This window comes from Cyclopterus lumpus, chromosome 16 (genome assembly GCF_009769545.1).
Source record: "Cyclopterus lumpus isolate fCycLum1 chromosome 16, fCycLum1.pri, whole genome shotgun sequence".
Taxonomy (NCBI): Eukaryota; Metazoa; Chordata; class Actinopteri; order Perciformes; family Cyclopteridae; genus Cyclopterus; species Cyclopterus lumpus.
In genome coordinates, this window is record NC_046981.1 from 12,632,454 (window position 1) to 12,658,857 (window position 26,404).

At 41.9% G+C, this 26,404-nt stretch overlaps 3 protein-coding genes across 5 annotated transcripts; 2 read left to right on the forward strand and 1 right to left on the reverse strand.

Moving 5' to 3' along the window:
• Positions 1 to 280: 280 nt before the first annotated feature.
• Positions 281 to 7,348, reverse strand: si:ch211-154o6.3 (uncharacterized protein LOC563854 homolog). Its single transcript, XM_034553793.1, has 13 exons — positions 6,924 to 7,348; positions 5,609 to 5,727; positions 4,934 to 5,169; positions 4,482 to 4,605; positions 4,087 to 4,208; positions 3,453 to 3,539; positions 3,175 to 3,264; positions 2,518 to 2,606; positions 1,593 to 1,815; positions 1,356 to 1,478; positions 1,042 to 1,207; positions 739 to 827; positions 281 to 579 (listed from the first exon to the last, which is right to left on the reverse strand). Exons 1-13 carry the CDS (start codon positions 7,011 to 7,013, stop codon positions 461 to 463), a joined length of 1,677 nt encoding a protein of 558 aa, XP_034409684.1. The 5' UTR covers positions 7,014 to 7,348; the 3' UTR covers positions 281 to 460.
• A 1,099-nt stretch (positions 7,349 to 8,447) lies between these two features.
• znf384b (zinc finger protein 384 b) lies at positions 8,448 to 16,620 on the forward strand. Of its 3 annotated transcripts, none has more exons than XM_034553794.1 (12): positions 8,448 to 8,668; positions 9,335 to 9,477; positions 9,947 to 10,014; positions 10,164 to 10,386; positions 10,737 to 10,850; positions 12,101 to 12,255; positions 12,347 to 12,438; positions 13,140 to 13,364; positions 14,533 to 14,700; positions 14,829 to 14,907; positions 15,025 to 15,183; positions 15,324 to 16,620. In XM_034553794.1, exons 3-12 carry the CDS (start codon positions 9,949 to 9,951, stop codon positions 15,678 to 15,680), a joined length of 1,638 nt encoding a protein of 545 aa, XP_034409685.1. In that variant the 5' UTR covers positions 8,448 to 8,668; positions 9,335 to 9,477; positions 9,947 to 9,948; the 3' UTR covers positions 15,681 to 16,620. The 3 variants fall into 3 exon arrangements, with proteins under 3 accessions (XP_034409685.1, XP_034409687.1, XP_034409686.1); XM_034553795.1 differs by lacking the exon at positions 8,448 to 8,668 and adding an exon at positions 8,833 to 9,132; XM_034553796.1 differs by lacking the exon at positions 13,140 to 13,364 and having other exon boundaries at positions 8,449 to 8,668.
• A 759-nt stretch (positions 16,621 to 17,379) lies between these two features.
• On the forward strand, positions 17,380 to 25,919 carry gnl1 (guanine nucleotide binding protein-like 1). The gene is made up of 12 exons (XM_034553783.1): positions 17,380 to 17,609; positions 18,582 to 18,729; positions 19,212 to 19,348; positions 19,470 to 19,621; positions 20,996 to 21,067; positions 21,567 to 21,759; positions 21,927 to 22,025; positions 22,158 to 22,340; positions 22,600 to 22,778; positions 22,951 to 23,137; positions 23,456 to 23,596; positions 23,694 to 25,919. Exons 1-12 carry the CDS (start codon positions 17,537 to 17,539, stop codon positions 23,954 to 23,956), a joined length of 1,827 nt encoding a protein of 608 aa, XP_034409674.1. The 5' UTR covers positions 17,380 to 17,536; the 3' UTR covers positions 23,957 to 25,919.
• The last annotated feature ends 485 nt before the right edge of the window (positions 25,920 to 26,404 follow it).

Below are 26,404 nucleotides of genomic sequence, written 5' to 3' on the forward strand. Positions count from 1 at the left end.
CCAGAGAGCAAGAGACAGAAATACAGACATCAAAGAGGAGGAGGAGGAGGAGCAATAGCAGGAGGAGGATGAAGGAACGGGGGGAATAAAGGTAGAATAACATTTTATTTACATTCATGAATACAGGTTGCGCCGGCAGAGTCGGGCAACGGACTGGTGTTTGAAGAAGAGGCAGGGTCAGATTGAAATTTAAAAAAAGAGACAACAAGTGAGACAAATTTGGAGGTGAGTCACAAGGTGACAGCTTTATTGTGTGTGGAAATAATATTTACAACAATCTGGCTATCACTCACACTAACACACTCACAGTCTGCAGCCATACGCTCCCCCCCCTCCCTCTCCAACACCGACACTGTCACACTTCACTCCCCAGCACCCTCCTTCGCTGTCACTATGCTCCCTCCCTCTCATTTCCTCTTCATGGCTGCAGGCCGTGGTCCTCAGCATGAGAAGCCAGCACTCACTGGAGAACGCAGCGAAACCACGAGCCGGACTCGACATCCTTCGCGCCGTCCGACCGACTGTCTTTTGCTTCATCGTTGTCATCATCATCATCATCATCATCATCATCCTCGTAATCTACATTTGACAAGGAGGTCACGAGGATTCACCACAACATGCATCATCTAAAAGGAACGTGATAGTGAAATCTGCAATTTCGTGGTTACTCATTAGGCGTGCCGGTCAGTAAATGAAGACACGAGGAGGTGTTTGTGGCGTGTGTGTGTGTGTGTGTACCGTCAGTCTCCTCGTCATCCTCTGTGTCCCCCTCTGACTCCAGGAAACAGGACTCCAACCTACTGTCTCTCTTCGCTGTGACATCACCCCTATAACATTCACACTCACAATAATTAAACACCTAATATCAATAGAGGTGTGTGTCAAAATCTGTTATATTCATTAGCACATCATAAATCCCCGTATAGCTTTAGAATTAGCAGAGCAGTTGACCTTGGAAGAAATATGCAAATAGAAAACATAATTGAGCAGTTTAGATTAAAATCTTTTTGACTAAGTGGTGTTGACGTGAACTGTGCCCACCTCTGCTTCCCAGAACTGGGGAGCTGCTCCCATACGATAAGGTCGCGACCTCCAGTGACCCACCGGTGGTCTCCGCTCCCCGTGGTCCATGCCGCAAAGCAGAGGATTCTGGGAGCATCGGGCCAGGTCAGAGAGGCAAGGTACCGACACTGAGGCAGAGAGAACACTAGAGGGAGGAGAGGGAGATGGAGGAAATGGGGGTCAACAGAGGAAACAACGTCCTTTTGATTTGGTCTAAAGTCCTTCATGAGCTTTCACTCTCTCTGAGTGGAGCGAGTTACTTGTGGTTGCACACGGTTTACTCTGCGACTCACAGTTAAGAGAGCTCTCTCCATTCGCTAGATCATAGCAGGAGCCAATTAGGAGGCCTCCTGTCTGGTGAACACAATCTGTTATCCCGGTGATGCTGTTGTGATTGGTCAGTTTGGAACTGGTTCCTGTGATAATTGGACAGATGTTAGGTGGAAAGATTATGCAAATGTACTTCATCTACCTTCATCACACACACACACACACACACACACACACAATCTGCCCATTCCAGAGCTCACCGGTCCTCCAGTGAAGGATCTTGAGCCAGGCTCGACCGTAAGCCAGGAACGCTCTGTCTCCCCGCGGGCTGAGTGTCAGACGCCCGCCCGACCCCCCTCCGCAGCCCGTCACCTCTTCGCCCCAGTGGTGCAGCAGCCTCAGGGGGTCTCGATCCGAACACCGGTTCTCCCACACTGATACCCCTCCCTCGGCCGCGCCGCTGAACACCAGTGGACCCTGAGTCTGTGGAGGGCACAGGAGACATGGTTGTCATGGTGATCTGTGTCTTTACCCAGTGTGTGTGTTTGTGTATGTAACTGTTCATGTGAGAGAGAGAGAGAGAGAGAGAGAGAGACACAGAAAAAGGGAGAGCGAATGTACGTATGTATGTTTGTGTGAATGGAAAAGAAGTGTGTGAACAGTTTCAAAACATACATTTCCAAGACGCTGTTGGTTATAAATGGATTGTGCGCTTTGCATGATAAACAACAAAGAGGATGACAATGATACGCTATGATTTAATGCTTTAGGCATATTTTGATGATTACAAATTGAAAAAAAAAAAAAGTGCATATGCAGCTCTGGATTTCGATATTCATAAAAAAATGCCTTTTTGCTCAAAATATGTACAGTGTGCTTTCTAAAATTGTCTGAGCTCCACGGCTTACATCTCAACAAATATCTTTGATTTCCGTTTGAAAGCAATAAACAAGGAAAGCTGTGAGGATAAGAGTGTAGAAATATAACCGTTTGATTTTCTGAGAAGGGGCTTTTTCACAAATTAAAACAATCAAGCATTTTAATACTTTGGACAGCTTCTACAGGGAAAGAAGCATTGGCACACTTTTTTGTGTCAGCCTTTAAAAATAGTCTGAACAGAAAAACAGCTTGAGCAACCTCAGTGTGGACAGCACATCATGGCACGTCGGCGAGTGGCCCACCCACCTGGATGGAAGTGACTGCTTCCTGGTGAGCGTTGATTGACTGGCAGTTTTCGAAAGTGTGCCAGCTCCAGGCTTGAACTTTCCCCCCGTCTGAAGGGTGACAGAGTGTGAGGTTCACATGTGCTGACAGGCTGCTGGCAGTCATTATTGTTGGTCACGTGCGACCCACCTGAGCCTGACTGCCTAATCTGTGTGCCCCCATCTCTCTGATTCATCCCAATAGCCCTGCGCTACACTCAATAACAGATGATGATGATGATATACATTGTCATATTCATGTAATGTCTTTATGTAACTCTAATGCTGTTCATCTGTACACATGACATCTATTGCTTCTGTCCATCCGGGGAGAGGGATCCTCCTCTGTTGCTCTCCTGAAGGTTTCTTCACTTTTTTCCCTGTGAAAGGTTATTTTTGGGGAGTTTTTCCTGATCCGATGTGAGGTCCTGGGACAGGGATGTCGTATGTGTACAGATTGTAAAGCCCTCTGAGGCACACTTGTAATTTGTGATATTGGGCTATATAAAACAAACTGAATTGAATTGATGATGATGACATGTACATTTATTCAAGTAGATTTAAGATACAAATATAAGTCTAACTGCAATTATTCAGTTCACTGTGTCAGTAGCTCTTTGACTTCTGCACAAAAACCCACCTGATCCGGTGATAATGTAGCCGTCTCCCTCTGGCACAAAACAGAGTGCCGTCACAACGTTAAACGTGTAGAGAGACTTCACACACTGCCCTGGAGGTAACAGGAAAATACTAATTTCATTGGCAGTACACAGACCACCTCTCACACAGGCATTCATTGGTTATGAGGCACACTCAGACACAGACACGTTTCCCAGACAGAGCCCCGAGGCTCAGTCTACCTTAATATATACAGTGTATATACGTGTGTGTGTGTGTGTGTGTGTGTGTTAAGCGTACCAATGCTCAGGGCCCAGATCTTCACATTGCAGTCTGCCGAGCCACTCAAAATAAACCTCTCCTTGTCGGACAAAGACAAGGACCGGGCTGGCAAGAGGGCAAACACAGACAGAAGAGCGGGAGGGGTCAGAAGAGGAGGAGGAGGAAGGAACGGGGATCAAAAAGAGAGTGAGAGAGAGAGAAGATGACAAAAAGATTAAGCTGAGAGGAAGCTGTAAATAAATGATGATGTTCAAAAAGAGGACAGATTGCAAGCAAGAGGCAAAGAGAGAATCGACATGATTTAAGAAAAACAACAACAAATAATTAGTCTTTGAACACAGTGTGACTATTAGTTTGACTGAGCTGCATCATTTCTGCACTGCACTTCTCAACTTGGTATTTTAAGTAAGGGGAAGCAGGTGGGGAAGGAGTGTAGGAGGAGAGCCGAAGAGGCCGTTGGAGTTTAAGTGATGGAAGGCTGCCTGCTTCAGACAGACGGTGAACTCTCTGAAGTGTCGACTGAGGTTATCTCTCACTGGGGTTGATCTGATGAACTGCTCCTATAATTACCAGACTTCAGGACACAGGCATTACTCAGCTGTAGTCACCGCACATGGACGGTTGTGTGTGTATAATGCGTGCGAGTCCTCACCGAGCCTCTTGCAGTACTCTGGGGGTGGCGCAGACAGACAGGTGACTCCACCAGAGTGACCCCCCAGGTTCTTCTGCTCCGTTGCCGTGGGAACGTGCCACACCTTCACTGTTGTATCTCGGCTGCGAGGAGGGAGATGGGACGGAGTGAGGAAGAGAGGATGCAGGAAGGGAGGAAGGGAGATGTAGAGCGGGTGAGAGAAGGTTAAAAACAAGCAAAGTTAAAAACCGTTAGACATAAATTGCGAGAGATTTGCTCCGAGGCATCGAGGCAGGGCAAGAAAAACAAATATGTCAGACAGCGGGGAGAGAGAGCGGGAGCATAAAGTGATAAATTAGGTGAAATATTCACTTTGCACATCCATTATGCAAATCGAGGCTTCTTTCCTGCTTTACCTTCCAGAAACCACCAGGTTGTCAACAGCAACCACACAGGTGACTATGTCATTGTGACCCTCCAACAACCTCAAGCGAAACTTTGCCTTCTCCCAGGACGATTTGAGGGATGCAAATTCAGCTTCTGCAAAGGAAAGTATTTGTCCAATTAGCACTGTTGACTCACCAGCGCCCCAGTTCGTTAATCTACACAGTTCTTCAATATGGATTAGTCTGCCACTCCTAAGCATGGGGCTAATTTAGCATCCGAGGATGTAAAAACGTGGGTCCTGCCTTCAGGGAAGCAAATGCAGCCTCTTGGTTTTAATTCTGGCAGCCACGTGAGCTTATTAAGACTCCTCAAGGCTCCCATATCTAATCTGATTTGAGATGTAAATGACAAGTCAAGCACTGCATTGTGCTTTTAACTGCCTGCGATAAACTGTGATCATCATTTTCTTAATTAATCCAACCTTTCTGTCGTAGTTGCGGCTCCGTGTCAAAGTCAGAGCAGCCTCCTGACACGTCTCGGTCGTGGTCTGACACCTTGGCCGGCTCCGTCCTGTCCTCCTGCCTGCTTATCTTTGCTCCCTTTCCTGTTTCCCTCTGCCTGGCAGCTGGTGTTGCTTTAGCTTTGGACTGCTCTTCTCCCTTCAGGATCTTGGAGGCCGGAGGCATTTGTGATGGAAGGGCCTCAGGGGCATCCACCCTGTGCCAGAGCAGAAACGTGAGGGTTGAATGAATAATCAAAATGCATAGGCACATGGTTTACTTTGGGACGGGGATACCTGTAGAGCATCTCCAAGTCTCACATAAACAAAACCAGTACTTTTTATTATGAGCGCGTAGTCCTCGAAAGAATATGAGTGTTTCATTCAATTTGACGTCAATGCTGATTTCAGTGATCTGTACAAAGCCCTGAGGGGCTTTACTAAGGAGAATGACATCCCTGAATGATGTTTACGTGACACATTATGCATAGTGGTAAATTCCCATTTTATTAAAGCGTAGCAGTATTTGACCTCCAGTGTGTTTGGATAGAAATGCAAAAAAGATCAAAGGCTTCAAAGTGAATGTTGTTGCTTTTGAAGAATTATGTTTCTCTCCATCTGCCCCCTCTTGCTGCTACCTCTCCCTCACTTCCTTACACTTGTCTTTTCATCTTCTCCTTTTTTCCGTCTCCCACAATCCCAAGAGTTTGCTCCGGGCCAGAAAGCTGCAGCTGAAGCTCAGCCAATCTGGAACGCAGCTCCGCCTTCCTGGAGATCTGAAAGGGAAGAAGGCACGAGATTGGTTGTAAACCAAGCCACTAATCCACACGTTGTTTGTATGCACAACCAACATCCTCCACCTGTCTTCATTTATCAGACTGCAACTGCCAACTGTACATACTGTCTGATTGTGAGTTATGAATTTTTTAGTTTTAGTTCATCTGGGCTTATAGAGGGGGGGGGGGGGGGTCTTTACAGAAACCGGGGGCATAGAGTTTGAACGTGTTTTATTAAAATCCTCATTTGATAGTAGAAGTCCTAGATTTAAATAACCCTGATGGTATATTAGATATTAATATATTTTTAATAGAAAACAATGTCAGCATCATTTCAATTTTGTGAGTGTTCTGTTTTGAGCTTATTAGATATACTATTTTGTACATTGTTGGGTAGTTTTGTGACAACATATTTTATAAACTCATCTTTTGTCTGAAAAGTAACAAGTAACCATATTTGTCAGATAAATGTAGTGATCGTAAAAAACTAAAAATATTACCTGTAAAATGTAGTTATAGGAAGTAGCATAACATTTAATTAATCAAGTTAAGTACAAACAACTTTTTCACAGAAATAAATGATGGGTACAGAATGATCTTCAGCTGTGCTCATTTATTTTCCTGTTTCCAATTAGGAGATGTAACAGCAGTGCAGTAAAGAAGAAGAAAAAACAGTTGTAGGGCATGACAATAATTTATAAAATTACTGAGGCCCCTGTAGTTCCTGATATTTATTTTTTCTGATGCACTTTGCTCAATGGGAGAGCTTTCCTAGGGCGAAAGCTGTCAAATTATTCATTCCACCTTTCATAAATTCATGCTAATCACATATTTTTCTTCTTTATGGTGTTATTCCTAATTTAAGATACCTTCATAACCCTGAAGCCTCACAAATCACCATTAAAACATCATCTTGATTTAACCGTGTGAGCTTGGCTACAATGTGCCACATCTGATATACTTTAATGGTGTGTGAATAAACAGCTCCACTCTAGTGAATGTTTTTCAACCGGTGTCAGCTGATGAAGATGGATAATGTTTTTATTTCATATTTTGACTGAATGTGTGTCTGCGATGTAGTAAAAATCCTCCAGTCATAACCTGTTGTTACACATGAGGGAACTCTTTTAAGGATTTACAGAAGCCTCACACGCAGTTAACATTGGGACAAACAGGCAGATGAGGAGTTGCTGTACCTTGAATCTCTCCTCTGGGGTAAGACTGATTTGTATTTCCAGATTTCCAATCTGTCTCAACTTCTTCTGCAGCTTCCTCACCTCCCCCATCTCAAGCTCGGGGCAGCTACCTGCACTTTAAATTGCCTGGCTGACTCACAGGTTGGCAGAAAGATTCAAAGACGCAACATTGGCCATTAATGAGAAGTCTGGATCGGTTTAAATAAATCAAGATGTATCAGACGGCTCGGCGGTGTTTGGGGGACGTGTCGCCGGATGTTGATGATACCGTTGGCGTGTTTCGCTGTCCTTACAGCGACACTCTGTGGACAGATGGCATGTTGCATTGACAAACGGGAACCAATAAATACATTAATAAAGTACATTGAACGTTCCCGTGACTGCCCTTAAGCAGACGCGGGTGTGTCCGGTTTTACACGTTGCATGAAGTCACAAAACAAAACGGACTAAAAGTCCCTCTGGAGGACGAAGGATGGTACCACTGTGCTGCCTTCAAGTGCTAATCTGTCAGCTCATATTTTAGAGTCTCCACGTCGTAAATAAGATTAAGAATGAAAAAAGAAAACATACAAAAGGAATGACGGTTGTTTTATTTTGGGGAGAAGAGCATAACAGGTGTGATAGGAAAGGCATTCATACTTCAATGTTTTATCGGAAACAACAAACGTTTGACAACAAAGTATCACAAAATGTGTCCATACACATAATTCAATTAGTTTCATGGACGTATATACGCAGATTCTGCGTATATACTTGGCTATTTTTACAATTGATTGTTGACAAAGCATCCTCTAAAAATTGTATCTGTGCAGTAGAATGTATTATCTAGTATCTTTATTTGGCAGATTTTGGAACAATACAGGAAAATCAACAAATTATATAATTTGAGAAGCTGGATTTATGCATGAAATTATTTTTCAATTATTAATTATTTAATCAATTACTGTTAATTAATGTTACGTTATTCAATTGATTGACTAATCGTTGCAGCTTGAGTCATATAGTATCACCCACAATGGTTGAACATGTCTTGTGGGCACAGTCTTAGTGCTTCCTGGTCCCTCAGACTAAAAGGCTCCAGACCTTCAGGGCCCAAAGGCCTAAAATGTAACAAAATAAATAAAGTATTTCTACGACCACAGGCCTGTGTACGCTCCAAGGTGTATTAGCCGTGCAATTTGTTAATAGGAATATTTAGAATAGGAATTAATTTGTCAAATTATAAATTAGATTTGGCGGAAAGATTTAGGCTATACAAAGTTTCCTATGCCCCTGACACTTACGGCACTATTACTTCCGACAGCACGTGAATGCAGCGCAGCATGCCGACTGCTTCCCCTGAGAACTGAAATATAAGAAAGTGGACCCGAACAACCACAGACGTGTTTTAAATCTGTGTAAAAGTCCCTTTAATGATGCCAACCAACTGACCGAGTACATGTTACATTGTAGATACTTTATTTAAATAAACTGCCACTCAGTTAACGATACAGGAAGTGACATCAACACAGATACTCCTTTTGTCTGACGACTTTATCCGGAGGAAGTGAAGCTGTAGACGAGGCAGCTGCTTTACCGGAGGGAAAAAAAACCTACGAAAAAAAAAAAAAAAAGAAAAAAACCGGAGAGCCGATAAAAAAAAAAAAATTCACCAGGTTACAGGAATTTGGACATATTTACAAACCGAGTCAAAATAGTTCCGAGCTACGGGAGTTCCGGGGAGGAAGACGAAGTCGCCGTCGCCGGTAAACGCCAGTATTCTCCATGCAGTCGCTCGTATTTTTTGGTAGATTTGCATGACTCCGCTGCCGCCTCTCCACCCGTCCACAGCCGGAAGTCTGTGAGGATGGTCTATTGGTTTTTTTCCCCTTCGCTTCAGTTTTTTTTATCCTTTGCTTTTTTTTTTTTTTTTTTTTTCTGCTTTGCTTGTTATTCTTTCCCCCAAGCAGCTGCGGGAGGGCACTTCAGACCCAGTGCGCTGTCTGCGAGCTAACTGTATGTTAATCAGTACGTCGGGCCTGATTAACTACAAGATGCGAGCAGCCGAAATGGAGTCCTTCTGTTGCGCGACGGCTAATAGTAAACAAGGTCCCATTTGGTGGCATTTGATCAAAGTTAGCTTGAGGTTTGGCGTAGTTCATCACGCGGAATGTGGGTCTGTTGAGCCAACTTCGAGCTAAGAAGTTGAATTTGCTGTAAATAGCCCGAGGTCAGTTCATGTATTTTGGTGCCCAAAACAACCCACAGCTCCCCAGGAGAGAAAGTTGAACATTACATTAGACCATCGATGTAATTAACATTCCAGGAGCATAATCTGTCATAATGTAATGTAAACGGGTGCGTTTGAGACTTGTATTGATCCAAAGACTATTTTAATCTTCTCTGTTTATCTGTTTTGTTTTCTTTATTAGAGCTTTTTCCATTAGGATCCTACAGGACTCGAGCGGAGTGAGCCACTGCAATAAGAGCCCCGCATCTACAGGGGCCCTTAACCACCCCCCCCCCCCCCCCCCCCCCAGCCCCCAGCTTCACTGTGTGGCAATTAGTTTGTGTGGTAAGACATTTGACTTGTCATAGCAGGAACATGGTCATAGTGAGCCAGCATGCACAAGTATTCAAACATGGAGCTGAAACCGAATTCAGCCTTCCTTCATTTCATAGTAATTGTCAGTATATACAGTTTCTATTGACCTGCCTTATTACCTGATAATGAGGTGGAAACTAAGGGAGGCTCTTTCACTGATTTTACACAATCAATTATGTTTACAGGCCTTGAGAAGTATAGATATAATATGGATATTTTGCATACAAGACCTATATTCCTAAATTAAATTGTGTATAATAAAATTCCCACACAGCAAAGGTTTGGGGGATTAAAAGGGGCTAAGGAGCTCATACTCGCCCCCAGTACATTCTACTTTATTTCCATCACATTGTCATATTTCTTACTGTTAAGTAACCGGTGGTGGTACTTACTAGGTTGTTACAATATTTAATTGTTTCTGCATTTTTTGTCATTGCAGAAATGATGGAAGACTCTCATTTTAATTCATCGTATTTCTGGTCTCCCATCCCCAATGTACCGGGACAGGTAAGTCTGGACAAGAAATCAACAATACTCTTCTTTCTTCACGATTGACATGAAAAATAAGCTATTTTTTTTTGTTTTGTGACGACAAGAAGAGGATTGAGGAAATCCAGTCTGGTTAATCAAGTGTCACATCTTCTCTCTTCTTGCAGATTGAGAATGCCATGTTCCTGAACAAAATGAAAGAGCAACAGGAAAAGAATGCTTCCTTCTCTTCTTCCCCTGCATCCCACTACCAAACGGCGCTCCTCACCATCCCAACCAGTGGGTCAAAGATAGATGGAGGAGGGCAGGTTGGCAGTGTGGCGCACCTCCACCCTGCTCACAGCACCCAGAACATGCTGTCTGTCCCCTCCACGGGCATCATGACAGCAGGTGAGTCTCACAATACAAGACATATAGTCTAATGATCAGAGCACAGCCTAGAATCAGAAGAACACCGAAGGTTTGGGCTGGATTAAGTTTAGTTAGAAACCATAAAATAATAGCTTTCTATTTAATAATTCAGTTAACGAGAGCAACAACAAATCCCAGTTACCTCCAAGCAGCACTGTGGGCTAAGAGCACACACTGCCAGTGGGACGACTTTGAGAACACCTGCTTGTCTCCATTTACGCTACAACCTCAGGCTTTTCTTTCACATAATGCATTAGTAGCACTCTGCTGTCTCACTCTTGTAGCATTTTGTGATGAGTGACTATTTATTTCTGTCATTTTCTGTGAAGCTGGTCTGGTCATCACAACTCCTCAAGGAACACTTGTCTCTCCCACCTGCTCTCAATCGTTTGTCTCTGGTCATCCAGCAACAACCATGATCGTTTCAGCACTCCATTCTGCAGGTAAAGCACACGTGTGATCTATAGCTCGTTTATGGATCCCAAATGTAATGCCTAAATAACATTTTCTGGGACTAAGACTTTCATTACAATGTATAATTTGAATATAAAGTAATATTACATGATCAAATGCTTCTTGGGTGCATCTGCAGCCACAACTACATATAAGGATGTAAACTAACAATACAGTATTATAGCAACACTAAAGACCAGCGATTTCCCAAATGTCAATGCTTGGTGGTTTATATACGCGTACATATATTTGTAACATTATACTGATGTTTGACTAACCTTTTGAGGCTAAAATAATCTGTAGTAATAAAAACTAATTGTATTGGAAGTTGAGGCGCAGGACACACCACCTTTTTAAAATCTAATTCTTCAATAAGGAAAGCTTTAGATTTGGAACATGATCAACCTGTGGCGTTTGTGAGTGTCCTCACTGACTATGCTATGATAGTGAACATTTAATTAGATTTTATTCAGTTTTCTCTTAATGAAATCTCCGAGTTATGAACCCAACTGAGCACTTCAAAGCAAAGACTGATCTCCGGAGTTACAAAGTAATAAAAACAGAAAAATGAGCAGCTAATGATTTCATTTATTATGTGCCAGAAGCGTATGGTTTAAGTGACTCAGTAAAAAAAGATATTTTCCACATGCAGGAGATGCTGTCACGGATGCATTTCTTTGTTTTTAAATAGCAAAGTCCAATCGTCATTCTTCCTGTAAAACAAAATATGAGGTGTGCTTACGTAAGCCAGTACCAACCAATTTCAACCAATAATATCATGACATCCATCTATTGATTGATCTGCAACTTTTCGCAACAAAGGGGGTGTGTGTGTATCGCGCCACAGTCTAAGCTCGCCTACTTCTTAATCATGCTCAGGATTTATTTGAATACTTCTCGTAACTTCACTGGGGAATACATCACAGTGCAGCAGCTAAAGACGCTCAAACCTTTGTTTTACTGGGACTTTAAACCTTTTTGTGATTTTTAAATCTCTCATGAACATTTCACAGTTAAAAATACAACAACAAGCTTTCTTTCGCAATGATGTCCGCAGTCATTCAAATGTCAATTACACCTGAAATAATAAGTACAGTTAAAAAGAGACTTTGTGCAGCATGCATAGATTTTTTGTTCAGCGTCACTATAAGCACAGATGTACATGTAGATAACAGTTAATATACAGGAGGGCTCTAGAGTATCGTCTTCTATTAACCGGCTGCTGGGGATCCTGTTGTAGACCGAAAAGACGGGGATGTGGCGTCCCATGTGGTCGTGATGCCAGCGCCCTCCAAACGCGGCAGAAAGAAGAAGACGGCGTTGTCTAGGGTTGGTGCTGTGGGTGGACTAGGAAATGAAACGCTAATACTGGCTCATCTCACAGCCGGTGGCCAGGTAAGAAAATCCAGACGTAGAAAGGGCAATCTAATGATAAAATGGATAATAAAAAGACGATCAAATAACGTTGAGTATGGTTTTTGGGCAGTTGGCGTCCTTGCAGCATCATACTGGAGACCCATATGATCTGTCAAATGAAGAGGAAGACCACGGCCCGAAAGATAGCACGAAGACGTACAGGTACGGCGTACAAAAGCAAACACCTGCTGTGCCTCCCCATTTCTCCCCGCTCTAGCTGTGGAATGCAAACACACCTGGTCCTCTGTGTCCTGTCAAAATCAAAATAGAGTTGTTCAGCTTTCATAGATAAACTAGGCGCTGCTGCACACATACACCTCTTCTGAACACACTTCACTGCATGTTGTAGCAGAACATGCCTGCTTTCTAGTTGATGGTTGATTCATTTTCTTAATGTATTTGAGATACAAATGCATCAGTGCTTCATAGGCGCTCTGTCCACCTCTGCACACATTGGACTACCTGCCCTCTACTCTACTCTTTGTCTTTTATATAGCATGCTCTTTGAGTTGTAAACTCTCGAGCACTCTTGTGTCCTGCTCTTTCACTTTTTATAGTATCTACGTACCTTTCCCTGTCAGTTTTCACTGATTTCTCCCATGGCATCTTTCCTTGTGTTTACCCCCTCCTTCTGTCTTCATTAATTTATCTTATATAATTAATTTTCCTTCTTTATTGTGAGTTTCATTTTCTATCAAATCTTATTTATTTCTGTGGGTCAATGCTTCATTCCCCTGTCTCCACCTTCATCTCCTTATTTTCCTTTTGTCTTCTCTCGTGTCTGTTATTCTGTATATGTGTCCCTCTTCTTCCTTCTTGTTCTTCCATCCCGCCCTCCCATTTCTGTGTCTCTCCGCCTGTAGGTGCCGGATGTGTGCGGCGACCTTCCTCAGTAAGTCTGACATGCAGATCCACTCCAAGTCGCACACAGAGGCCAAACCTCACAAGTGTCCTCACTGCGCCAAGTCATTCGCCAACTCCAGCTACCTGGCCCAGCACATCCGCATCCACAGCGGGGCCAAGCCTTACACCTGCTCCTACTGCCAGAAATCTTTCAGGCAGCTCAGTCATTTACAGCAGCACACACGGTACTGCAGACCCCTCTTCCCCGCTACCGACCACGTACCATATTCCCCTGTCCTCTTAACTTGTCCTGCCAAGTTCCCATTTTGAAGCCCAGACTCCTGTCATCTTCTTCCTCCTGGGGAAGAGATTGGAGTGGTGTGAAAACGCATATTACACTGCCATGTAGATGTTGGGTCGCATGCTACCAGTTCCATCCAGAAGTGACCTTTGTCCAAACATTTTAATTCAAATTACGCTTTTTAAAAAAAAAAAGTTTGGGCTTTGTCCATAAGAAGATTTATACAATATCAGGATGGCCATCTGAAATGCATGGAGCTCTTTTCTATGAATTGATAAAATTATAATATTTTTTTTCCTTTTTTTTGTTTGTGCACTGTACTGGTTTGCATTTCATTTTCATAGTTTTTCCCCACTTTTCATCTTTCTTTTGTCTGCATGTTCTGTCATTTCCCCTGCCAGTGCTTCAACAGAAATGCACACATTTAGAATTACACGTTAAAATGAAGCTTTGAATGCAGACTTAACTCCATTGTGCTACCCCATCTAACCCATTGTGCTATTGTTTGGTATACTTCCCATTACATTTGTGTTCTGCATTGGGATGCGCGACAGAAACAACTTGCTGCCAAGCTCTGCTTTCCTTGTCTGCTTAATTTGTAGTCATCTGTTGCTGTTCGTTCTTTTTGGCTGTCATCAAATCAATTTACATGTCATTTCTGGAGGAATGCCAATCTAAATGGATGCATTTGTAAAACCTTCAAATCATAATTATTACACATAATATTGTGTTACTCTTTGTTTATACATCCAAATCATCCAGGGCACAAGGACAGAGTCTAAATAATTTCCTATTTTGCTTTGTTATTCTGTGATTGAGACGTGTTATGTTGTGATGTTTATATGAACACATGACATTTAAAGGAACATAAATTGCAATTGACACTCAAAGTGTAAGTTAAGTGTAAAATTATACAGAATTTGTGGCCTTTGTTAACGGTTTCCAAATATTTTAATACTACAATCTCCTTTTTACTCGTCTGGAATGGCCTTCCTGACTGGGAATCACTTTTATGTACATTTCAAGAACAGCATCATATGTTTGTTTTTTCTCAATCTACCTTTACAATCCTGTTCCCCTTTCTCTTTCACCCTCCTGTCTGCCTTCATCAGAAACCACACAGAGTCAAAGCCTCATAAGTGTCCCCATTGTACCAAGTCATTTGCCAACTCCAGCTATCTGGCCCAACATGTCCGCATCCACACCGGAGTGAAACCCTACACCTGCTCCTACTGCCAAAAACACTTCAGACAGCTCAGTCATCTTCAGCAGCACAATAGGTAAGTGAGTCACGGGTCTTGGGTTTCTCCTCTGCCTCCATGTTTTTCTGCGGTCAGGTTAGATCACCATGACAGTGATAGGAGTCCGTCTATGTACATGTATGTGTTTTTTTGCGTTTGCCATTCAGGATTCACACCGGAGATCGGCCCTACAAGTGTATCCATCCAGGCTGCGAGAAATCCTTCACGCAACTCTCAAATTTACAGGTGTGAAATAATTTAGTTTTCTCTTTTCATCCAGTGAATGTGTTGCTTATTGCTTTCACTATGTAAAACATTTTTAGCAGTTTATAGTTTTGTTTTCAATAAACATTTCTTTCCCAGTCCCACCGGCGTCAACACAACAAGGACAAGCCCTACAAGTGCACCAACTGCAATAAAGGATACATAGATGCAGCGAGTCTGGAGGTGCACATGTCCACACATACTGTCAAGCACGCCAGGATCTACTCATGTGGTCTCTGTAACCGCACTTATACCTCAGTAAGACAAATGTCCATTTCTGAAGAGCCTTTCTGTATGAAACACTATGAATCACCTCACTCAGACGCTATTTTATGTAATGTGGTCACGTGTGCACTCATTTTCCCTTTAACTACCCCCCCCCCCCCCCCCCATCTTAGGAGACATATCTGGTGAAACACATGGAGAAACACAACCCAGACCAGCTGTCTGCATCAGCAGCACGGGCAGCACAACAGAACCAAAGCCAGCTCCCGGGTCAGAGCCGGCTAGACGGCGCAGATGGAGGATCGGGCCGACCTGGGGGTGCCGGAAGCGGAGGCCAGCAGGGACAGAGCCAGGTCAACTACCCCCAGACAGAATCCATCTCCTGTCCATTTGACCTGCACCAGTATAAGACAGTGTCTGCTAGTGACATCCAGTACAAACCTGTCAGCGTAGCTGACATTACTTCCCACAAGGACCTCTGTCTCACTGTGTCAGCATCCACCATTCAAGTGGAGCACCTTAACTCTTAGAGGTGACGAAACAAGGAAGTTTGGGGAGTGGGGAAGGTCAAATTAATTCAAGAAATTGAGGATGGAGAGTCAAAGAATAAAAGCAATACTAAGGTGATACAAGAACTTAGGAACACATGACTGTGCCTGAACTGTGGTTTGAGGCAGACGGGACACACAATATGGTGGCACAGTATACCGAAGACTATAATTTTGTCTTTTTTTTATTTTAGTTGGTCTCTTTTTTTCTTTCTGCCTTGTTTGATTTGTTTTCCTTGTACTAAGCTGTCCTGTCTGAATAGAAAGCGCATGTATAGGCTGCAATAAAGTATGTTTCAGTCCATCACAGTGATGGTTTTATGATAAGAAGAGAGTCAAAGTGCTTCTCTTAATTGTTTTATCACCTCCTGCTCTTCCCAACAAATACAGCGTTGGCAATAGCAGTTTAGGGTCTCTGTTGATGAAATTGATAGTTGACTGAAGGTAAATTTTTATACTTTCATGCAGAGACTTTCAGCTTTTACAGCAGTGTTATCAGCTCTACTATGTTGTAAAATATATGCCCACAATTAATTCTTTTTAACCTTAAAGGGACAGAGAGGTCATTTCCTTTTAAGGAAAGAAAAATGTCAATCAAGTATATATAGATATACTGTATATACTACCAGTTTATAATGTATGATTGTGTGTTTAAAGGATGTGGTAATCCATATAACCTATTTAGACCCATTCACAGGCCTTCACATGACCTTTGGGGAAGTGATGAGCCAATTCACGTTTCATGTAATCCTATTGTACTGATTTGTGTGTATGTCCTAAAAGAAATGTTATCCAAATGTGCTCTTGCTATTATACTACCACGATAACAATGTTTATAATACTTCTTTATAGACATACTTACACATCTGAAATTTGTCTTTTTTTGGCTTATAATACAATAAACCCTCTGATATGTTTCTCATTGGCTTTTTTTCTGCATCTTTTTTCTGTTTAATGCCAAATAATTTCTTCATGTTACATAGTGACGTTATGAGGGGACATTGCTTTTGCTAATATTATGTACTTATTTTCTGAATTGGGTCAATTGTTTGGTCTATAAAACAGAAAATAAATATGACCATAGCAATTTTCCAAAGCGCAAGTTCACCTTTTTAGATTGCGGACCAAACCTAAATATTCAATATCAAAAATCCACATCTGAGAAACTACAAAGTAAATTTTTACCATTTTAGATTAGAGAAATAAACAATTGACAATACTGTGCTGCAATTTTCAGAATACTAAATCGACAAATTGTTGCAGCTCTGATGCATTAATTTAATGCATGTCTTTTTTGTTGTTGTCAAGAAACACTGTATTAACAGGATATTTGAGATATATGCCATCTGGAAAACAGAGACAAACACCATGCTGCTTGTATTATGAATTATAGTCTTAATCAATCATGCTCTTGTGCATCCAGGTATATTTATTGTTTTAAGCATGCCTGCCCTACTGGAATGTGCAAAGGTTGAGGTGTTTACAAAAGTGGACTAGTCCATTAAGGGGTAGGGGGGGTTCAATGTCAGTTTAGGCGACATATTCTAGGTACATGTATATAATTGCACTCTGGCTAAATCGGTTTACTCGAGATAACAATCCTTCTCAATAAGATCATCTGAGTAAAGTCAAAACTATCAAAACTGGGGCCGTGTGCGAACACCGAAATGTGGTCTCGTCCGCCATTCTCTGCGGTCTGCAGTGGATTTGGCGTCACTGAAAAGTGTAGGAGTCGAGAAACTTCACCCATGTAAACAACGTCAAGAAGAGAAGCTGTGTGACACCCTGTGGGCAGCGATACGCAGCAGTACGTAGCCGTATTCACCCGCTGACCAACTATGCCCCGGAAAAAGCCATTTAGCAACAAACAGAAGAAGAAACAGCTCCAAGTCAAACGGGACAGAAAGAGAGGTAACTAAGCACGTTTTACCGTCAGCGTTGCCATGCTAGCTTTAGCGGAGAGCTAACGGTTCTTGCTACACAGCTAAATGTGGTCCAGCAGCCAAGCGTCTGTTATATATTATAATATCAGACCACTCATCCAGCCTGGACAATAACACACTATTCTGTGTGCTGTGTGCTGTAATAGCATGCGATGTGACATAACGTGCCTTGGGACTTGAGTCACGTTAATCAGAATAACAGCACATGCTTGCGCTTTTGTTAAAGAAGCGTCACAACTTGCGTCATCGTGTGTTTTTATAGCCCTTAACTGCACAAGTTATAATGCCACATTGGAAGAGGCCATTGGGTCGTGTGCTGTCACCAGATAGTCATTTATAAACGGCACTTCAATGTCATCACACGTTGGCTCAAAGATTTTCGAGCACAGGACATCATTTTATTCACCGCTAGTGAATTACTGAACAGTTTCGATATATTAAGGAGTATTATATCATAGCAGCTCTTTCACAATGTCAATAGGCCTCTTTGTTCAGTTAGACCATGACTTATTCCTTTTCCAATCAAGGCTAGTCTTTTACAGGGTTGACACTCAAACAAGTAATGTCATTCCTCAACAAAAAGTATTTGTTAGAGCTTTAATTTCATATATCTAAGTATGAAATCCTTCCTTAATGTGTATAACTAGGTCGAGCAACCTAAAATATCGTCACCAGTGCAGGAGGCTATTGTAGAGCCAGTGATCGGGACAGAAAAACGTGTGTACTTGTTTGTTATTTTCTATTATATCCTTTTGCAGTTCATCACAATATACGGTGTTAGTATTTGGCCTTGTGAGGATGCCACATTCTCTGCTGGATTGGGACTATTTAGAAATATAAAGTGATCTGTAATAGACAATTATAAGTGGGAAAAGATCTTGGTATTGCATGTATGCCTGTGATTAGCTATGATCCCTTAACATTTGCCCCCGACTTCCAGGTGACACAGGTTCAGGGCCGAGCAGCCGCAATGCCAGTCTGGAGCGAGGAGGAGAGAGACAGTCGGACACGTCAGACAGTGAGACCACTGATGTCAGGAAAATAAATCAGCAGCCCTTTGGCAGAGAAGGTCGATATGACCCCAACAGGTGAGTTTTTGTTATCACCATCTTTCAGGAAAAAAAAAAAAGGTATGTGAAAAAGACGTAAGATTCTGCTGAGATAAATGTGCATTAGGTGTCTGTCAGTGGTACCTAAAATGCATTTCCTGGAGCGGTAGTAGGATGCTTGAATCAATAATAAAGAGGATATTCTATGATAATACATTTGAGTAATATGTCAGAGAATGCCGGTAATGAGAAATAAATTCACTGTATTTCTTTGTCTTTATTGAATTGAATTGTCTTTCTTTCGTGCTGTAATTTGACTGTACAAAACATCATACTTTGTATTGTTAATGTTCTCTAATTTCGATGGAGACATTTGTTTCTTCAGTGTGTATTGTGAAGAAACATCTAGAAAGGTTATATCATCAGGTGGATACATATTCTGAGAATAATTTAAATTATCAGTCAGTAGATATTGCAATGCAATGCTAGGCAAGCCTTATTGACGCCCCCCTCCTCTCCAGGTTTCGACTGCATTTTGAGAGAGAGACTAAAGAGGAAGTGGAAAAGGGGAAGAAGTTGGCCAGGGAGAAGGTGCTGAAGCCAGTCTCGGAAAAAGAACATGAGATCAACATCAATGACATCTTCCCCTCAGAGAAAGGTCTGCCTGTTTGTTAATACTTTCCACTTGACAGTCTCAAAATAAATTGAACAGATGAGCATAGTAGGTTAATGGAGTAGGTCACTGCTTGACACGCTTAAACTTAATTATTCACTGCCAGGTCTTGGTTTCCCAAAACGACCGTCCTGGAGTTATGAGATGACACGAGAGAACCTGCTTAGGAAAGAGGAGAAGTCATACAGAGACTACCTGGACGACCTGCACACCAAAAACCCAGCTGGCTCTCTCAGCCACTTTGAGCACAATCTGGAGGTAAGTTACTTCATTGATACACTCTTGAGACCTTTTTTTGTTTACCAACAGTGCCATGGCCGGATCAGAAATTCATTTTTCTGTTCTTTTATTTATTTACTTTCAGTTTGTTCTGATGTGGAGCATGATGAATGATGCAGCTTAATTTTTTGTTTTACAAGTTTCAACTTTGTGTTATCAAGCAACACTAACTCAGACAAAGGTGAACATAAAGATCATTGGTGAACTCGTGAAAATATTTGTAAATTGCCATTAACACTTTATTGTTAATGCCCCAGTTAAGTTTGCCAGCCGGTGTCCTTTTAATTCACATTTATTGTGTTAAATCACCGAGTAATAAAATATCTGGTGAGCCAGGATTAGTTCATATATATTTCCATTTTCTAGTGTACTCACTATTCGCCCTCAGTAGTAATTGTTTTCTTCAGCTGAGAGTGGTTTAGCATGCAGCCACAGAAACATTTTTATTATCAGGGGTTTTAAAAGCTCAGACTGCCAGCACCGTTTCTGTGTAAAATGAATATTTATGAATCCTGTTAAAGACTTTGACAACAGAAAGCAGCATGAAGTGATCCTGCTCGTTTAGGAGTTGCCTGTAAACTGATGATTATCCAGCAGACTTGCTTTGCCACTCGTCATGAATACACAACTGTTGAGGCTGTTATCCAGCGTATAATTCCAGGATGTACCATGATCTGAATTTCATTGTGTTGAATCATGTGGGGATCTTTACGAATTGTATTACGTGCCTGTGTATTGTCTGGTTTTTTTCCACTGGGAACGAAGTATCATCGTGCCTTACATTCTGGGGTATTGCTCAGTTTTGCCCAGGTTGTGAAAAATCAAAGTGTGGGCTGAGCTCAGGAGGCTCATGACGGCAGGAGTAAGGCTTGAGCAGCTGGTGGTATAATAAGTGACTCTCGGTAGTCTAGAGATGACGGCCTTTTAAGTGGAGAATCAAGATGATGTTTGAGAGGTTAAAACAGAGCGTTGAATTATAAATAGTATCTTAAAGGACGAGTGTGCAGGATTTAATGGAAATAAGTGGAAAATGATAATCATAACCATGTTTTCATTCGTGGAAAATCGCCTGAAACTGAGAATGGTTTTCGTTATCTTAGATTAAGCGCTTCATATCAACATAGGGAGCCATGTTTTACCTCCAAATTTCTACAGTAGGTTTTAGCAGAGCTGGATGCCACTAAATCCTACCCATTAGTTTAAAAAATCCTAATTTACCATTCTTTCCTAATAATAATTTGTCATGCTGAATAAGAACAGGAATGGTGGATTCATAGATTATACTTTCTTTTTGTTTACAATATTAAACCTAATCTTACTTCCCACTAATTTCTTTTTATTTATTCCTTTTAGACATGGAGGCAATTATGGCGAGTGTTGGAGATGTCAGATATCATCCTGCTCATCGTGGACATCAGGCACCCGGTAGGTCAACTACATTATGGATCAGACCACCAGATGGAGACACTGTCAACATCCATCTAAATATCTAATATGTTTTTTATTATTTATCAGTTGATTTAGCTGACACACATTTTCACATGTCATGTATTTGTTTTCTAATTTGGTCTTATAAAATCATTTTTCACATTATAGCAGACCTTATTTTAACACTGACAGGACAAATACGTATAGTCCTCTATGTTGGAAAGTTTCAAGACAAAATATTGACAATAATATTTGGAAGCAAATAAAATAAAGAAAAGGAGAAAATCATGTCATCTGATAATCGGACTTCAAGCCAGATATAGTTTACACTAAGTGGATTCACTTTCTCTATTAAGAGTTTTCAGTATTAATATAAAGTCAAAAACAGCACAACCCGGCTTGTTCCCATTAATAAGGATATGATTCAGTGGTTTATTTGTTGAATATGCCGTAATTACTATTTTAATAAGGGTTTGTGTTCATTTAACCCACCCAGGTGCTGCAGTTCCCTCCAACCCTATACCACTACATCACAGGAGATCTCCAGAAGCATGTGATCCTGGTGTTAAACAAAGCCGACCTGTGTCCTCCTCCGCTGGTGATCGCCTGGAAACACTACCTGACCTCCCAGTTCCCCCACCTGCATTTAGTCAGCTTCACCTCCCACCCTGGACAGCCCTACAGCACAGGTGAGGAGAGGGAGAGGAGGAGGTATGAAGAAAGGGGTGGGATGGGAAGAGGACTGAGTGACACGCAGAAAAGATAACATCAGAGAGACATCAGAAAAGATATGACCAGAATAACCCGACTGGCTCTTGTTGCGATTAGATAACAGTGTCTGTCTGCTGGCTTGTAGTGCTCCAGAAGAAGAGGATGAGGAAGAAGGCTGACTGGAGTCACGCTGGAGGTCCTTTAGATATCCTGAAGGCCTGTCAGGAGATCACAGCAGGGAGAGGTGGGTGTCTGTCTTACTCATTATATTTATACTTATTACTGCTGAGTTATTATGGCTTTATTATGTTAGTTGTCCACTCTGTGAATTTGACTCTTTGCATTTTCATACTTGTGTTACCTCTTGTTTTTAAAGTTGACCTATCCAGCTGGGAGCAGAAGATTAAGAGAGATGCTGTTGCTGTGCGACTGGATGGGGAGCAGCCGGATGAAGGAGCAGAGTCGGTGCTGATGGAGCATCAAAGTGACAGGGCTATGGACATGGGCAGCCCATCCCAGGAGCTGTACAAAGATGGGGTTCTCACACTGGGCTGCATAGGTATGCATCTGATTGAACCCTGTAGCCATATCTTGAGAAAGTTTCTTTAAAATCATTCCAAAACAAAATATCGCAATGAAAAGCAGTTTCTAATAAATGTCTCAATTGGGATATTTTTTCAAGATCTTTTACTTTACGAAGATAATTGCATCACAACATTAAGCCCCTTTTTCTTCAGGTTTGCATCAGCAAACCACAACGGCATCATTTGTAGATCTTAAAGACTGAACCTTCACCCATACTTGTTTTTTTCCTGCAGGCTTTCCAAATGTTGGTAAGTCATCTGTTCTAAACAGCCTGGTGGCGAGGAAGGTGGTGAGCGTGTCCCGAACCCCAGGCCACACCAAATACTTCCAGACCTACTACCTCACCCCGACAGTCAAACTCTGTGACTGCCCTGGACTCATTTTTCCCTCCCTTGTGAATAAACAGTTGCAGGTACAACCTCACTTGTGTGTACTTGAAAGCAGATGTAACTTTGAGTTGACTTGCCTGTTTAGGTTTCAATAGAAACTTAATTGTGTTAAAGAGTGCAATCTTCTTATTGAAATGTTCTTTCTCCCTCTAGTTTATTTTTATTTTTTATAATTGCCTTTTTTTATTTTCTTAGATTCTGGCAGGGATCTACCCCGTGGCTCAGCTGCAGGAGCCCTACAGCTCAGTTGGTTATTTGTGCGCCAGGACCCCTTTCCTCTCTGTGCTGAAACTCAAACACCCCAGTTTATTGGACATCAAACCCCATCAGAGAAACGAGGGGTCTGAAGGGCTCAGCTGGACTGCCTGGGATGTGTGTGAGGGTATGTCCATTCTAATGCGAAGCTTTAAGAATCATACAGTATGTGTACACTCTTCACCTACTACTTCACCTCAGTACACTAAAACACTGAGAGGCAAATGGCCAATTCCCCCTAAATGACCCCCAAGTTATGGCCCATTATCAATAATATATCAATATCTTGACTATACACAAGTAAAAAGCCAATCCCAAGTTGGAGCAAGTGATGTGTGAGATTTGTTGGACTTATACATTTTAATTATGGCCAATACCATGATGTGTAATACATTCTCTAATACCAGTCATGCCTCTCTCTTCCATCTGTCTTTGCATTCTTTAGCATGGGCGGAGAGGAGAGGCTACAAGACGGCAAAAGCAGCTCGCAACGATGTTTACCGTGCAGCCAACAGTCTCCTGCGGTTGGCAATCGATGGCAGATTGTGCCTCTGCCTAAAACCACCTGGTTACAGCTGCTTGAGGGGTAAAAGAGGCTTTTTCATGACTCAACTGTTTTGGAAAGGTACAAACAGCAAGTGGTTGGAATTTATTTATTTGTTGGTTTTATTTACGGTCGACAGAGCACTGGGAAAATCACCCAGATTTGCCAGAGATCGTGGCTCTGCAAGGGAGGGCGACGGAGGAGGAAGAAACGGGAGACAATGACGACGACGACGGAGAGTCCAGCACCGAGCCAGAGGACGAACGAGACCGGGACGCAGACGATGATGAGGATGGAGATGATGAAGACGAGGGCTTTGGACATCCAAGGCCGAAGGAAGATAAGCCGTCTGGTTTCACTGTCAACATGTACAATGTCCTTCGTGAAAATGAGTGCGAGTGATAACAGTGGGTACGACGAGCAGGAAGGCACACGTTGTTCCTCTTCCCTGACTTCTCTCTCTCTCTGTTTATTCCTTTTTTTTCCCCGCCTAAATCTGCATTTCTTCTCTCTTTTTTTTCTTTTTTCTTTCTTGCATCTCCACTCCTCATGTGATTACCTTCTCTGTACATTAACATGATCTATTCTAATAAACTCACCATGTTTGCCCCTTACCTATACTATTCAGAGCATGTATCTATGCTGTGCCTTTGCTCTACTTGTTCATCCATGAAGCTTGTTCTTTAGTGTTTGGTTTGGTTTCTTTTTTTGCATGTAGCTCTCAGAAGCAAACGAACCAAGTGACTTCCCTCAATCTCTTTATTTACAAGTGACTTTACAGCTGAGATGCCAAAGTTCAAGAAAGGATGATAGAACAAATCGGATGCACTGTCGGTGTGATGTCCTCCACTGGGTTTAGCCATTTGGCTCTCGGAGCAGTTGGAGATTTAGGACCATGACTCTATATCTTCTTTGTAGACCATTGTTTGGTTAAAGGGTGCGGGGGATGGGAAATGAGAGATGTTAGGCCATAAAAGTGGAAGGAATTAACCATTTTACACACAGTTTTTGCGGTTATCAGTATTACGGCTCTCTTAGAGGTTAATTTATCTGAACTTGGTTTTGATTTAGATAATACTGTGTTCGAGAGTGATATTTTATTTGGTGTGGTTCTACACAGTCTGCTGGACATTTCAAAACATGTTTGGTGTGGAGGGGAGGGGAGGGGAGGGTTGTTGAATCCTGTGTTGCTGGACGAGGCTGTTTCAGGACTTTAACTTGTAGTGTTTTAACTACTACATATATTATCCTTAGATGCGGATGGAGAGCTACAATATTTAGTACAGGTTTTTGGGTACACTCATTCAGCAAGATCATATGCCGATGGCAGTACAGTGGATTTGATTAGACCGAGACTGCTTAACAATCAATGACAGGAATAGTTGGACATTTTGGGAAATCCACTTTCTTCCCCAGGGTTGGATGACAAGATTGACGCCACTCTTGTATCAGTCCGGTAAATATGAAGTTATTGACAAAAGACTGGAAACAGATCGATGTCCAAAGGCAGAAAAGCCCACCTCCCCGGGCCTCTAAAGATCCCTCATTACCACATTGTGATCTTATTTGTTTAAGCTGGACAAGAAAGCGTAACAATGACACGTGGTTTTAAGACGAACAGCCCCTGTCCAGTACTATATCGTCCCCTGGAAAACCTCAGTGTGTGATTTTTTTTTTTATATTAATTTGAAAAAGAAGATGTAACGTGTTAATTAGCGCTTATATATTTATTTACCATGCAGTTATAAGTCATATGGATCTTCTCACTTGACTCTCTGCGTGGGAACTTTCCTTTCGCCACTCAGAAAGAGAGACGAGTATCTTTGCTCCAATCTGCCCATCATTACAAATCTCATTACACACTCCAGCTGCGTCGCTGTTCACGATGACTTTGACACAGGGCTCAACTTCAAGGTCAGATCTTTTAATGCTGTTGAGACACATGCTGCCGACAATTCTCTGTGTTTGTCACAGCCATGTTTTCATCATATTTTCTGTAGAAACTCGATACATTTGACATGTTTGACCCACGCTCACGTTCTGTGTGCCGGCGTGCTGCAATCCTGAGTGCTGTATTACTGTGTACTGTTGTACCTCATTCATGTCTTCACTGAGGGAACTGTGCAGCACAGTGCTGTGTTACTGTGTAATACAACACATTCATTGGTACAGTGTAAAGCAGACACCCAACACTACCGTGCTATTAGGAGCACAACAGACTTTTAGTTGTGTGGATGGGAAATGTTTTTTTGTTGCCATGTGTTTTCAGGCCATTTGCTCCGTTCTTCATTTCATTTCTAGTACACCTAATGATGACTTGACTGCTTTCTGCATAAAAAAATTAAAATAATTCATCTGAACCATATAGTTGTCTGTGACTGTGTTTTATTTTGCTTGTAACCTGTTTGAAATAATGCATGCTGATTATTTAATTTATTATCAGGGAAAGTTCTTTTAATGTCAGACACCCACACACACTGCCCACTCTGTCACTTCAAATGTGAATAATTAACTGAGAACAGATGAACAGTAAACTTTGTCTTTAAATGTTGTGACAACATATTAGAGATATGTGGACTGTTTGGATAAACTCTGTGAGAATAATTACACTCCCTGGATGCCAAATGGAATGTTTTACATTTATTCTCATGAAAATGTCGGTGCTTTATAATAAAAGTTGGGTTGTAATTAGTTAGGGGACTTAATTTGACCATAGACCGATAATTACAACGATAAAGCGTGCTGATACTGCTGCACCAATTAAAGTCTTTCCAAACTACGTCAACAACTCAATTTCCAGATGGGTGAAATGAACCAAACCTAATCGAATAGTTTATTGAATAATCTAAT